Below are 16853 nucleotides of genomic sequence, written 5' to 3' on the forward strand. Positions count from 1 at the left end.
CTATAGAGAAATAAATATAGATATGGCGTGTCATAGAAGAGGAAATAAGGCTGACTACCCGATTGGAACATGGTGGAGGAGGAGGAGATGATAGAGGCGGGCATGACCTAGAACGAACTCTGTTGGGTTACTGAATACTGGAGGGCTGGAGGGAATTTTGTTGGTGCGCCTTATGTCTCGTGATGTGGGATGAGGGGGAGGGGGGGGGGGGGTAAGTAGCTAAATACATATATTATCATATAACTCTTATCTTTGAAATTTTAGGGGGTGAGGGATACGCCCCATTTCCCTGAATCCACCAGTGTGACAGTTATTGGTCATGCCTTTTTATGACATACAATACAAATGAAAAGTTATACAATAGAAATGAAAAATTATACAATGCAAATAAAATTTATACAATACCAATTAAAGGAAAAGTTTTATATAAAACAAATTGTGACAAAGATCAAATATTGCAACGTTTGAAATGCTATGTTTCATGTCATGTAGTGCAATATGGGTATTTTAATGATTTTGTGATAAGATATTCCTAATTAATTTATTATTTCGAATCAATGATTTAAAAACGCATTTTTTAATCAGAAATTAATCAATTTGTAGTCGTAATCGATTGTGTTGTAAATGCAAATTTTAAAAATGAAGTACAGTGTTATGCTCTTCAGGAAAATATACTTTTAATTATTGTGAAGTTTCACATTAAATTTTACCATAATCATGCATATGGTACTATAAATAACACATTTTGCAAGTTATAAAAAGAGGTTCATTAATTATTCAGCATTATATGTGGCTATAAAAAAAATGGGGAGATAGGGTCTTCTTAGCAAAGCTGGAACTACACTTAGCTGTACATGTTATGTGGGAATGCTTTCAGATTACTCAGTGATATGCAATAAACCACTGTAATGTAGTTCAAATGATTTATATTGTTGTTTGGCATGTATTTTCTTGAATATATTTAGCACCCATTGTTAATGCATGGTTCCATCATCCATTTAAACATAAATCAAAACGTGAATATCAGCAATATTTGACTATTCCTTTTAGATTTTATTATCTAGCCGAGTAGCTAAGTAGGTTAGTGTGTCGATTGCTGAAATGTAGATCAAGGGTTCGAAAAAGAGAAGAAAAAAAGGTGTGTCGATATCGAAGGCTCGAAAAAGAGGGGGAAAAAAAGGTGTCGATTGCTGAAATGTAGATCGAGGGCTCGAAAAAGAGAGAAAAAAAGGTGTGAGAAAAAGGTGTGTCGATTGTTGAAATGTAAATCGAGGGTTCAAAAAAGAGAAGGAAAAAAAAGGTGTGCCGATTGCTGAAATCTAGATCGAGGGTTCGAGTCCAGCAGAGGTTTAAATTGTTTTCGGATGACTTTCTACTAAAACTGCATTTTTGACTGGTAGTTTTTTAAAGTTTTTATTTCATAACATTGTTTTACACATTCTCCACTTTTCATCCATATCAAATTTCTCTGGTGTAGTATTCATCCTTAAAAACAAAGTTATGTTTTTAAGGAGTTTTTATTCATATTCCATTCGTTGTGAGCCTTCCTTGAGAATACAGGAGCCATGGGTTGTGCAGTCTTAATTCCCGTGGATGAAGGCATACATAGTCTTGTATTTTGAAAATCATGTAATCCCTCAAAGAACTAGGAATGATAATAATAATATCCTTTATTTATACAGGATTGCACAATTAGTTATATAAACTAGTTTACATTGTGGTCCTGTCTATAACATATATACAACTGTACATATCGAGAACATATATCACAAAGCATGGAAAGATCACAATTTATATACAAACAGATAAGAACTAAATGAAAAGAAACAATAAACATATGAGTATCATTGAGGATCAAAATAATGTTTAGATAGGCTGATTTAAAAAATGTGGTAGTTGTGCATTTTCTTATAAAATCTGGTAATGAGTTCCATAAAATTGCTGCTGAAATGATAAAAGATCTTCTAAAATATTCTGTTTTGGCTCTTGTAACGTAAATAAAATTAGTAGAGCTCTGTCTTGTATTTCTTGTGTTTACCTCATTCACAAATCTAAAAATATGCAAATACTCTGGATTCATATTCTGTAAAACTTTAAACATAAGAATAATTTTTCGATAAATAAGATGATATTATTGTTTAGCCGCCTACCTTCTGGTAAATTTTCACAAAGTTATAAGTTTTAAATAACCAATTTTTATGTCATTATAGTTATTTATATGAATTTTCATAAAAGTTAATTTATTTGACAAAACAAAGAGAGATAACTCTATAATTTGGAATAAAACCATGTATTTCACTATAGAAATCAATGGAAAATGAGAAATATTTTCAAACATCCCCCGCCCCCTGAGAAACACCTTTTATATGTATTATAGATTGTGTCATTTAGTAAATTAATACCAAAACTTTTGGTGTTTCAAAGGGGAGGGGGTATGTTTACAGACCAAAACATGGTGAAAATTTTCACTCTTTGATCAACTGCGAATGAGGTTAAAGTAATGAAGATTGACCATTTTTACTCAATAATATAAAGTAAATTGACTAAATGGTTATCTATTTATGATAATAAGCATTTTAAAATATGCATGTGTATGACGTGTTGTTTTTTTTTTTTTTAAAAATCTGGTTTCAAGGAACACATTTTTGTACCCCTAACCAAAAGGAGTTGAAATTAAGAGCAATTAATTAACACTAGTACTAAGGTTAATAACCAATTACTGATGCATTCTACTTTGCATTTTAAAAAAAATCTCGTTAGCAAATTTGCAAAGCGTTTTTAGATATACGAGTTGAAAATGTAGGCGGGAATCCAGAGTTAATGTGCATAGTTCTTTATTCCCTTGATGTTTAGATCCTCTAACTTACATGTTTCAGATCACGAAAACGTGGTATAGTCAGACCACCGTTTGATTGGTTGTGACGGGATACTAGTACAGTTGCTTAATAACAACCACAAGCCTATGCCACCTATTAAATTATCAGGCTAAATATTATTTCATCCTATAGATAAGACCAATGCACTTTATTCATTTTTGCCAATATTTCTACCATGCACCAAGAACCTGATATACCACTACATGGTCCAGGACCTTCTATGTATCATTCTCTTGATGATATCAGTATATCTGAACAAGAAGTACTTGATCAACTATTGGTATTGAATATTAACAAACCTCCGAGTCCTAATGGTTTACCACCTAGAATCCTAAAAAATATAGCCTCATCAATTTACAAGCCTCTTACAAAATTATTCAATCTATCATTATCCCTGGGTAAACTTCCAAGATTATGGAAGATAGCTCAAATTACACCAATTTACAAAAATAAAGGTAGTGCACAAGATGTAAACAACTATAGGCCAATATCAGTCACATCAGCTCTTTGTAAAATATTGGAAAAATCATTTTTAAGCATCTTTACAACTACGTCTTAGACAACAACATTATCTACAAATATCAGTCTGGATTCCAACCTGGGGACTCAACCACAAACCAACTTGTTGAAATATATAACTCAATTATTTCAAGTCTCGACAAAAGTAACGATGTAAGGTTTATTTTCTGTGATATATCTAAAGCCTTCGACAGAGTCTGGCACAAAAGTATTCTATTTAAATTAAAACTCTACGGTATATCTGAACAAACTATTAAATGGGTTGATAACTATCTAACTCATAGATCTCAAAAAGTTGTCGTAGATGGATTTACTTCTTCTAGAACTACAAATTCTGGAGTTCCTCAAGGGTCTGTTTTAGGACCATTTTTGTTTTTGTTATATATAAATGGCATATCTGATGATCTGTCAAATTACTTTTTGCGGATGATACTTCTTTGTATGTTATTGTTGATGATGACATAATAACAACAGCTAATTCACTAACAAATGATCTTGAGAAAATAAAGCAATGGTCTATAAAATGGGCTGTGGATTTTAATCCAAAAAAAACCCAAAAAACAACAACAACAATCAGTCTAGATATCACAAGAAAACATATCTCACATCCTAAAGTAAAATTTGGTTACAATGGTCCGGAAATTATGAACACAGAAAATCATACTCATTTAGGATTAAAATTTCAATCTGATGGCACTTGGAGATCACACATATTAGATATTCATGAAAAGGCATCTAATAGACTAAACATCTTACGTATGCTGAAATATACTTTAAATAGGCAATCTTTGATAAAAAAAAAATTAATTTTCTTTTATTCGCCCTGTTATGAATTTGGTAATTTAGTTTAGGATAATTGTACAGAAAGAGAATACAATTTACTAGAGAATGTTCGGGTTTCTGCAGCAAGAATAATCACTGGAATGAGAGTAAATTCTTCCAGGTCAGCACTATATGATGAATTGGGCTGGGATAGCTTATCAACCAGAAAAAAAGTTCATAAACTTATTTTATTTTACAAAATAGTATATGGAATTGCTCCTCACTATCTTCAATAACTTTTGATGCCTTTCATTCCTCCACAAAATTTATATCAATTGAGAAACTATGATAATCTTAAATTTATTCTTCCTCAAGTTAGGACCTCATCATATATGAATAGCTTTGTACCTTCAACAATTAAACTATGGAATGACCTACCTGCCCATATTAGAAACCTTCCTACACTAACATCATTTAAAACTGCTATAAAAAAATATGTACTACACTAAACCAAATAAACTGTTTAATCATGGTAAACGCAATGCAAACATCTGGCATTGCCAATTGAGAAATAATGCTAGTAATCTAAATTTTGACTTGCATAGTCAATTTCTACGAGATGTTGCTACTTGTGTGGTCATCCTGCTGAAAATGCTTATCATTTTTTCTTTGAATGTGTTCAGTACTCAGTACAAAGAATTGCTCTTTTAGAGTCAATAAATGCAATGCAACTACAGGTTCCCATATCATTAAAGTTATTGCTGAGTGGTGATGAGATTATTGGGTTCAAAGATATCATAAAGATTTTTAAATATATTATAGAAAGCAAAAGATTTTAAAAATACATTTAATACATGTGTGTTTGTTATGTATGTCTATTCTTATCATGTTGAGTCGGTACTCTCAATCTTTCTTTTTTTTTTCTCTCCTGTTGTACTTATTCGTTTTTTCTTTCATTATTTTTATTTGATTTCATTTTTTCTCTTTTGTATGTCATTTAGATCCCATTAATCATCCCACATTTCTATTTTGTTAGCCTATTATTCATATAAAGAAATCATAATACTTATATAATCATTATATTTGGAATGATTTATTATCCTTTTACTTCATATCTATATTGTAATTTCTTGTGTGTATAATTATGTCGACTTTACCTCGTACCTTAAAGGAGGTTTATATAGGCATTGCCTGCTGCCTAAACCTTATTATGTTATTCATAATAAAATACTGTTTAAATAATACAGTTGCTCAGCTGTACTTGCATCTTTCTAGAGATTCCCTGAATCTCTGGTTCGATCCTCGGTATTGTCAGTTATATTTTTCTTTTCACAGCGGCGGAGGCAGACCCCCACCCCCCTAAAAATTTCAAATTTAAAGTAAATCATTGTCTCTTGTTTAGAAAAATGTAAACGATAAAAAAAACAACCCAATAATTTCTTTCACTCTCGGTGAAATAATGACAAAATCTTTTGGTTTATTGAATTACTTTTATTTGGGAGAACTTACATTTTTTCCAAAAGCTCTTAAATTTTGCATCATTTTATTAATTTGACCCTATTAAAAATGACAGAAAATAATAAAAATGACTACATAGGAGACATATTTCAAGCCCTATAAAATCTGTAAAATCCAGGAGCTTCGCCCCCGGGGGGAGGGGAGAGGGAGGCTCAAGGCGGCCCCCAGATCCCCTGCCTCATAAAGCTGCTCCCTAACCGCAATCCCTGAATCCGCCCCTGAGATGGGTTTCTGGGGGTTCGACCCCCCCCCCTTTCGTCAGAAAATTTTACTAAAAAGTTTAAATTAACACATTTTGAGGATGGACCCCCCCCCCTTCTTTTTTTTTTTGAAAACCTAAATTAATGGTAGACCCCTTCCCCCCACCCTTTAAAAATTTCGAGATCAGTATCATAACGAAATTTGCAATGTATAAAACAGATGATAGAATTCTGAAAGAGGGGAGAAGAGTAATGAATGGAGTAATGAATTGGCAAAATAATGTGGGACAAAAGCAATAGTAAGATGCAGAACAAAAATGTCTGAACTTTTCACCGTGAGGTGAGGTGACAGGGAGATTATTAGTATGTGTGTTTATAGCTTGTTTACAAGATCATGAGGGTGAAATCGATTTTGGTCAGAGGAAACGTGTAACCAATCGGAGTGTAAGAAATCAGTCACCAGAGGTCAAGCATTTGTATATATTATTTACAAGAAAAATGAAATTAAAAATTATGCAAAACCTTACAAGTGAAGTTGATTATGCAACGCTAAATTATAGATTTTTCAAGGAAATAATTGTGTTGGCTTTGAGTTTGAATTAAAAGCCAATATCAATATTACAGATTATTAAGATATAACAAATATGGTAAGGAATTTTGGAGGATGTACGGGGGTATAAATGCGAGGAACAAAGACAGAGTTCTTCAGTAGCTGAACAGAACTTTGTCTTTGGGCTTTCATTTATACAGGTAAGATATTGAGTATACTTGCGCATTTCTGAAATAACTTTTCAATTTTTCAGATGGCTTCGTTAATTTTTGTATATGAACTTTTATATTAATGTTTGTAATAATTATTGTATATTGTATAATATGAATTATAATCAATAATTCTAATGATGAAATGTTTCTTTAATAAAAAAAAGAGTAGCTGAACAGAACTTTGTCTTTGGGCTTTCATTTATACAGGTTGAACGAGATAGAGCTACTCCGTTCGGCCTGTGAACACACAAAGATCCCTGGTACCTAATAAATATTTGCATATCACGCTTTGCGCCATAGTTGACTTCAAAATACTTCTTCCCCAAAACTTGTATATGAGCTATTACGAAGTTCGAGTCAGTTATGGGGCGAAATAGGATATGATATCAGCCCGTTTTCACGTTTCGTAATGTCGTGATATATCCCTGAATTTGAGACAAATGAAAATGCTTGTAAACATGGGTAGAGTCTCATGTTATTTTCGAGTCCGGAACTCATTTTTAGGTGGATGTACAAACCATGCCGATTCAATTACCAGACAAATGTAATTAAATAATCTTTATTTAAAGTCGGACATGGTAAAACAAAAAAACAAAAAAAAAAACAAAAAAAAACAAACAAACAAACCCCCCCCCCCCAAAAAAAACACCCCACCAATACATACAACATTAGCTCTAACTTACCGACTCCTGGATATTATGATAATAATATAATAATAACAAAACATTGATATATCACTGTTATAAGACAAGTATAACGTATATATATTGCAGACAAACCACATACGGTACATGTGCGGCCTACATGCAAACAGATACATGGGGCCTATAGAATAGAATATGATTTATTTCCAAATTAGGGCCCTCTCGGGCATACAGCATACATGATTGTTAACATTTCAATGTGCAATGACGATAAAAAGAAAAACAAAACAAGAGTAAAATATGCACTATTAGTATGAGCAATGTTCATACATGAGACGTTTGAACATGATAATACTTATTTGCATTATATGTAAGTACCACCGTGTATCCTAATGCAAAACAGTCAGAAATACACATAGGGAAAAAAAATATATATATATATAGATGTCTATACATACACATGTACATAACAACTCTACATGTAATAATAGTAAAGGTAGTAAAGTACATATGATTAACTCCACTGTAATGCAAAAGATACCACGGGACGGTGCATTGGTACTAGATCAACATGTCATGTTTATAATGAGTGCATATGTGCAATATGGTTTCATATGATTCACACATAATATACAGTAATACTAGTAGTATGAGCTTAGACAATGTACATAACACGAGACATTACTTGATGTAATATATGTAAGTACCACCGTGTATCCTAATGCAAAACAGTCAGAAATGCACACAGGAAGAAAATAATAACAATATATGCAATGACACATAATAATAGTAATAGGCACGTAGTACAAGTACATATGATTGAATGTAATGCAAAAGATACCACGGGACGGTGCATTGGTACTAAGTCAACATGTCATGTTTACAAAGAGTGCATAATTATGTATAAACATATTGGTTTGAACTTTCACGTTTCATTTTATATTGCTTCTTTAATCAAATCGCAAAGGGCTACAAGTACATCAGTATTTTCACAATTGAGTAACCATATTAATCTATTCATGTTGTCAAGACTGGAAAAATGTTCACATTGTTGTTTTATAATTTCATACATGTTCTGCCTGAGTGAGTTATAAGTTAAACATTCAAAAATTAGATGAATTTCATCACCAATTTTACAAGAAGAACACTTTGTGCAAAATCTTAAATATATATACACATGTAGTTCAGTGGTAGAGCATCTGAGACCACAAAATTCAACAGGTACGATGTTTAAATTTATCCCGATCAGGTCGGTTGCATTTCCTAATTGACAGAAAGTGTGCAGACCAAAATACATTATTTAGCACATGTTAAAAATTTTCAATTTAAATTAAGAATCAATCAATTCAATCTAGATAACAAATGACCAATTTGAAATTCACAGACCATTTATCATATTCATTACTTGAAACTGACGATTAAATCAGTAATATAGATATATACTAGTAGTTTGAAATTGTTTATTTTATAATGAAACATGTATATTATTTATTTTAAAGCATATTGATACTGACATTGAAAATTGAAATTTCAATACAAGGATGGGTTCATATGTACAATATTCGCCCCGGCACTGATCCAACTGGTGCGATATTAAATGAAAAACCAAGGTTTGCCTCCACATTCCCACCACAGGCTGTTACAACTACAGAATTTCAAACCACTTTGTAAACGCTCTCTCTACATGTACTTGACTTGTTAAGTTCTGAAAATTCAATTGTTGACAGAATATATCGGCATATATCTGAGCTGGCCTAACGACAGAACGATCAAAATATCATTATCGTCATATTTTTTATACACACATAAGGTCATCCAGTTCAGTGATGAAAGAGTTGCAGTGTCAGCAAAATATCGGCAAATTCAATGAAAATTCTCCAGTCAAAACATTTGCGGGGGGTATCTAGGTTCATAGATGACAATGTCAGAAAAAACAAGAAAAGTGCCGAATGCATAAATTGATTGGCAGGTGCCCCAAGCGACAACGAAAGCAGTTTCTTGTTTACACAACATATTGTAGAGATGGCTGCTGTTGATATACTCAGTCTGACTATGATAGATTATAAAAAGCTCTTAATCAATACATCGATTCCTTATAACATTCTGTTTATTTTGTATCCATGGTCCAAAGAATGTCTATTGTTATGAAAACTAAGTGCTGAATCATCTAAAATGGCGGGGCTAGTTTCGTCCTCGCTGAGTCATCAAGTAATGGTGACTGAATCGACCAATCAGCGGGGAGACGCGAGGCGCAAAATACGCAACAATCCGAGTATTGCCGAGTTGATGAAATCAGTCGTAGAAACAAATAGTGGATTAATTGTCTTCAAAGTAATTATTCTGTGATTGTGAAAGTACAGTGGTTTTCAATTGAAGTGAGGAAAACAGAATATACAATACAGAACGAAGAAAACAGCGGAAATGAGTAAAAAGGTAAGGGAAATATCGGTCACCGTGTGTAAATCGTAGTAGAATGATGGCGTGGTGCATTGTTTACGTTTTGAGGACTATTCACAAAACCCTGTGAAAAGTCTAGAGGAAGTTCCCAGTTGATATTTATCTTATTCGTATGAAGATTTAATAGAATTTTAACATTTATACCAATGAAAGTTTTGCTTTTGTAACGGTTATTTATTCAGGAATCGTGAAATATGCTGATATGAGGATATTGCGTTCATTGTACATTCATGACCACGTGATCATTGTTTTGTTGTCAGCTCTTTCTGCGCAGTGAGAAAATACACATTGAATACACAATACTCGGTGTGTACAATAGCAACCCGTATCCCGGGGACACAACATCTTTGAATCAAGGCATTTCTAAATCTAGATACACACTTTAATTATGTTTTAACTACTACATAGAAACTGCGCATGAATGAAAAATTTGACCTCCATTTGTACTTCGCCCCGCGAGCATTGGAATTTATGCTGATGATGCATAAGGTGTGTTTACCATTTCATAAAATGATGTGATACGCTAGATCCTAAACTTGAACTTTCAAAATGATTCTACAAGAGAGTCACGAACGTGTATTGTTTACGTCACAAAATTCCATATGATAAATGACAATTATGTTAATTGTTGGAAAATACACATGCGATGTCCTAGATTACACCTTCGACTATTTATAAATCTTAGTGCTTGTGTAACGTGAATATTGCGCAGCCCACAAGGCCTAGGTAAATTCTCTACGAAACATGAGGTCGTTAAATTGTGCATGTAAATGTATAATATTTAGGCCCAACTTGATGAACTTAGATATTTGGTTCTTGTGATTGCATTAATAAAGAAAAAAATTCCTTATATAATGAAAGTACACACTTCAATACCACTTCCTTGTACTGAGTGTTAGGGAATATGCTGACATATTGTGATTTATTTTTTTTTAAATCCTTGTATCCTGTGTTTTTCTTGGTTTTGGAACAGTGCCAAGTTTCAATGTTTACAAGGAAAAGTGCAACCTTTTGTGTTTTAAGAAAGTTCATAATACAAAATTTAAAATTGAATTTCTAGATTGATTAATTATTTATTAATGATATATGTATGATTGGTTATGAAACCAATGACAATATAAAAACAAAACAATTTTAGGCGTCTGTGAAAGATTGACTAAGTTTTTCCCATAGTGATGATGAGATGAGTCATTAGTTCAGATGCACCGTGATTGTTTGTCATGAGGAGATGTGAGCTGTTTTTAAACAGTCATTTAGTACAGTTAACATCAGCAACTGCAGTGGCGATATGATTTGAAGGACCAACTAAAAAACAATTTTCTAAAAATTAAATGTATCCCCAGCTTAAAATGAGCTGTTCAGATTTACCTCCCCTTTTGTCTAGTGTTTAAAAAATGTAACAATTTGTTGTAGATTTTCTTGTCGCAGTGCAAATCAGAGGCGAGGGCTTTGAGTGCTGCCCAGATATCAGATGATGAGCTAGTTGCCATGACAGTGAAAGAACTGAACAAGCTGTTGAAAGGCTTGCCAAGGGAAGAGATGATCAAGCTTAAGCAACGTCGCCGCACTCTGAAGAATCGAGGTTACGCTGCCAACTGTCGGGAAAAACGCATGTCCCAGAAGGAAGAGTTGGAGACGGAGAAAGAGCGACTTAGAGCAGAGGTTCACAGATTACAGAGAGAAAACGATGTTGTCAAGATGGAACTTACTTCTTTGAAAAACAAATATGATGCTCTGCAACGATTTGCTGAGGTCAACAGAATCAAGGTTTTGACACCGCCTATGTTTCTGACCCCACCCCACTTCGGTCACAGAGATTCGATGATTGTGAAGTCGGAGCCATCACAGGCATAGCTGGATTGTGCTAAAGTCAACACAATACACAGAATATACTGCACAAGAGTACATGCCCTTATATTTAGACTCCATCAATGCAGTTTTATGATTCAATATTGCCAAAAACAAAGACTAAATAATATCACACATCACATGAAACTACAGGAGGGGCAGAACTGATTCTTTGAAATATGTCTTTGCTCAGAGTGATGTCTGTGGGACATTTTAAATGAGTTGAGTCAGTGGACAGATACACATGATGTGTTCAGTTTTCATACTCTTTGTACCAGAGAAACATCTGGTGAACTATACATTCATACATGATTGTCTGTACATGTGTATGTATATGTCATATATACACTTGAACCAATATCAAAATACTAGTTTTGATGGACTTTTTGTGACGGTTTGACATTTGTCAATAACAAAATATGGTGCTTCTTTCCAGTCATGTCATAGTTTCTTCATTGATGTCTAATGAATCATATCATTTGTTAGGACCTATTTTGCTGAACTTGTGTACATATACAATGTATACTTATATCTAAATATGGTTGTGTCTTTAATTTACCTAGCATTTATGTTGTGCTCATTCGTCACATTTTCAGCACATTTTTATATTTTGAACGTACAGAAATCGATCAAAATTCTTGGTTTTATTAGCAATGCCATTTTTGATATATTACCTACAAATTCAATTAAGCTTGAAATCTTAAAGATAATATTGTCCCAATTTCAAAAAGCCATTAGGCTTAAAACTTACACTGTAATTAGAAATATTATGGTACTGTATTATTTAATATTGGCAATTCTAGTTTCATTTTGGGGAAGGGATTCAAAATGTCTTTGGGTTTGACACTGTATTTTATTTCTTTGCATCAATTGATAATCATTCCATGCTGTTTTTTTTTTTTTTTTAAAAGATACATGTAATACAAAATACGAGTTTGAGATGATGGATTAAAATGAGAGGTGTGTCTTCAAATTTGTATACCTGGCAAGTTAAACGTGAATGAAATTTTTATACATGGATGATTTCATTAGTATGCAGGAATTTTTGACATCTCTAAGCTTCGCATTACCTGTAGTAAAAAATATTCATACAGCAGGCAAACTTGTTAGCAATATTCTATTTTATGCCAATTTGCTTTAGAAAGGATTTTGAAATTTAAATGCTGGCTGTCTTCGAGGAATAGTCACCATAATATGCATGTATTTAGTACGTTTTAGAAAAAGGTAACAACCACATTAAACACAAATTCATACCAACAAGACAACAATGTAAATGATACGTGCCAAAGTTTGAATAGAATGAAAAAGATTATAGTAAATATCATCCAGCATGTATTAAATCACATTTGGTTAGGTCATGCAGGGTAAGATAAAATTGTATTAATATTTTATGGTCACATGGTAGGAAAATGTAGAGTATGGCATAGTCAGGTGGTCTCACAGACAACAAAACATTGCCCTTCACCCATAAACTCACACGTGCACACACACTGAGGAATTAATTGACATTTTGGCATTATGTAAGTAATGGTAAACCATGAACTAGTAATTAGCATTTTTCTCTCTAGAAAGTAGAGGTTAAAAATTTGCTATAAACCTGTGACTATTAATGTCCTGTGGGGACTGGTGTTTAAAGGAGCATGTCACATTCTGAAAGTGTTTCTTGAACTTTTGAAAATGAAAGTAGGGAATAACTTTGACTAATTTTTATATTTAGCCAAATTCCATAATGAGTATTTTTGGAAAGCGACAGACAGATGACTTATTTTTGACTACAATTGTAGTAGTCTGAATGTTGTTGAAGTGCTATGAAGAGATGTATTTCTTTGTACATAAAATACAATTATATTAATGTTCAGTATCAGAGTCTGTTCAAGCATGAATGCCCTAAATGTTTATATATTTATCTCTCTTTGGATCTCTCCAATTGATGTGTTGTCTTCAATTCAATTGAACCTTTAAGAGGTTGATTTAAAGCTCACAAAGGATTTTGAATATGGTGTTTCTTGTTTGTTTCATTATAAGCTTAATGTAGATACCTAGATAAGATTATCCTACCAATTGACAATTCTTTATAAGTGGTACATGGTGTACTTCATATATATACAGAAAATAATAATGAAACACTTATTACAACTTCTCCCTTATTTGGAAATCTTCACCGCATGTTTGAAACCATATTCAGTAATTTGGAGCAAGCTTGAATATTTTCTTAGAAATGATATTTTCTCAGAAAATAATTATAGTGACAAAATTCCATTGAATTGATCCAAGAGGTAGTTTTTGTTTGGATTTCTATTTTATCTTCATTTCTGTTATGAATGAGTTTGAAGATGACTTGTAATGTTATTAAAATTTTACAGTCATCTTGTTGATTGCCGTCCATTTGTGTAAATAAATTTATTGATTTGTTTTTGTTTTGCATATGTTCATTTACAAATGTATATGGTCTGTTTTCTGTGTTAACAGAGAATTCTGAAGGTGTACTCTGTTCAAAATGATTTTAAGTCATGCATATCACTACTACATTGGGTGGATCAGTTATGTAGAATTTTTTCTCTTTTGTTGCCTTGATCCTGTTTTGATTATTTTGAAACACTTCAGAAAGACATGTTTATGAAGTGGGTGTTAACCAACAATCAATTTTGCCTTTTGTTACTGCGATGTGAGGGATTGCCCAAGAATGCAACCAGTCACTAAGGTTAACCTATCATCGACCCTTCCCATCTTGGGGTTAAATTGGAATGTCCATAGTCTATTTTTGACTTAATTATCCGAATTTTAATTTCGCTGCTTGGCTTTTTATACAGGTAAAATTTATGAAATGTCACCTTGTTTTGTTGTCCGCAACGAGGAAGTTTTGGAAGAAATACTCTACTATCTTATCAATGGAACTTGTGTTAATATGTATGCATAAAAGAGTGACGCATTAATCATTATGACAGCTGCTGGAAATATGTTAAATATATAGAAATAATTATTTTGATAAGGTATTTCCTTGTAGCTATCGATGCAGGATTATATAAAGTAATCTATCTGAATATAAATGCCCTCATAGACAAAAATATTATGGTAAGGTTTCATTACGAGATATAAATTGTGAAGTCCTGTTCCAATTGCATTCTGGTTTCGAGTAACATCCGATCAGTTTTAACAAGCGATCGTTTTACCTGCATAAACTTGAGGTATGCGGAGCTGGGTCATTCCCATAAAGTAATGTATGCGGCTAGACGTGGCTCACTGACGTGAATTGTCAATTGTTTGGATGTAAAGATGCCAGTTCACAGTATCTTTCCTTACAATGCTCAATTTAAAGCCTTTTATATCAAAACTATGTTTTTCAACAGGAAAATCTTTGTATTGACAAAAAACTCCCATACTTTTTGCACTGTAAACTATGATGATAGGTATTGCGTAATTGCCAATTCAGCATTTCATCAAAATGGAATAAACTTGAATTTTCAGTAGGATTAAGTGTCTTCCAAAGTGACTTTGACTTTGTTTTTCAAACAATGGAATGTCGTCACCTGTCGTCCTACTGATTATAAATGCTAATTTGAGATTAAATGTCTGAAAAGAAAGTCTAAATGTTGATCCACCCAATGTTCACTATTCTTGTATTAAAACGCCCTTTGTTTTGTACAACTCGAAATGTACCAGTTTTGAAAATTTGTTGCTTTTTCCTTTTCCTCTTGATTACCTACCTCTCCAGTGTTTTCAGAACGTCTTGCTTCAGAAACAGTATACGTCTCCCAGTATTTTGAAACAATTTCGAAATGATTACTATGTACTGAAGTATTTACATGTAATTGGATCATTTTGACAGTCACTCTGTATGATGTTAAGGGTGTCATAAAGTGGGTGTATCGGTTACGATTTCAGTTGCTTGTATATATAACAGAATTTGTTATTTATGTTGTGATGAGATATGACATTCCAGAAAGTAGTACACTGGCAAGTGTTTGGGAACATTCTTCCGTCTTATTTTTAGATGGAGCTAAGTGATATACTATTTTGTGACTTTGTATGTTTTGAAGATGTTGGATCCTTCAGAGCTAACAATAAACAGGGTTGGTTTTGTTACACGAAACAAAGAAATCTCAACCTTAATATATATATATATATATATATATATATAACACCGAATTAGGACAATTATTACGTTGAGAGTTCTTTTTCATGTTGAGCTGTTTGTTATACAGTATAGAACAGCGTTTTTATGTTGGTGATTTCTGACGTGGTCATGTTATGTGTAGTTTTGATTGATTATGTTATTCCAGGACAAGGAACAAACAAACTGTGGTATGTAAAAACAATTCGGACGATTGAGACTCGTTCGATTGGAAGTTCTCTGTTTATTTTCCTCAAAACAAACTTGTACTTGTCTCTTGTGCAGAGATAGAAAGTAACTTACCCTTTGGACTAAATTTTTAAACTTGTAAATTGTCTTTTGGGCTTGATTTTAACTTGAAAATTAGTGAAAAAGACAAGTTTGTCCTCAGTCTTGGTTTTGACGGATGTTGGTGCAATAGGACGTAGAAAGATGTGGTCGATAGGCAGCTCTGTGTGTAACTAACTAGCCGATTTATTTTATTTCATAATAAATTTTAGATTGACATGTAGCAGTATTTGCTATTTTAGAAATCTGGGTATAAAAACTTTTTTTTTTCAATCTCTTTTAAATATTACTTGTGATACTTTGTATTTGCCGGGGTTTTTGTTATTTCTTAAAATATTGTGATGCTGTTAACTTTCTTGCCACTTCATATAGAAGTGTCACGAGTTGGATGTAAATGAACAGTGAACACAATCCCTTGAAAATATTTATTTAATCAAAATGATTGAAGATAAAATTGGTAGTTTTGAAGTTCATCATTCTCTTTCAAGGGATTCTGTTGGGTTTTTTTTTTTTCAATTGTAAATATGACATCATATTATAACATAAATCACGACTTCATTTCAACGAAAATTATTGTATGGAAATTGTGTATGGAACGAAACAAGATCACTGTAAATTGCTCTACAAACCACATAATAAAGCATTAAAAAGGCTTGTATGTGTTTCTCTTCATTTGTGAATGACTGGGTCGTTATAGTGTGTGCCTTGATGCAATGATGGTCTGCATTTCCTGTATTTGTTTGTAGAAAGTTGTACAAGCTAAAATTTTAGGATATGATGGCCACATATAGAGAAACAATCGAATTCATTGTATTATTATAAGAAACAGAAGAAAATTTACTATATTTGATTGTTATTATGTGCCAGT

At 32.7% G+C, this 16853-nt stretch overlaps 1 protein-coding gene across 1 annotated transcript; it reads left to right on the forward strand.

Moving 5' to 3' along the window:
- The first annotated feature begins 9233 nt into the window (after nucleotides 1-9233).
- Nucleotides 9234-16639, forward strand: LOC125669725 (transcription factor MafK-like). The gene is made up of 2 exons (XM_048904444.2): nucleotides 9234-9714; nucleotides 11152-16639. Exons 1-2 carry the CDS (start codon nucleotides 9703-9705, stop codon nucleotides 11590-11592), a joined length of 453 nt encoding a protein of 150 aa, XP_048760401.2. The 5' UTR covers nucleotides 9234-9702; the 3' UTR covers nucleotides 11593-16639.
- The last annotated feature ends 214 nt before the right edge of the window (nucleotides 16640-16853 follow it).

The sequence above is a fragment of the Ostrea edulis genome, chromosome 4 (genome assembly GCF_947568905.1).
Source record: "Ostrea edulis chromosome 4, xbOstEdul1.1, whole genome shotgun sequence".
Taxonomy (NCBI): domain Eukaryota; kingdom Metazoa; phylum Mollusca; class Bivalvia; order Ostreida; family Ostreidae; genus Ostrea; species Ostrea edulis.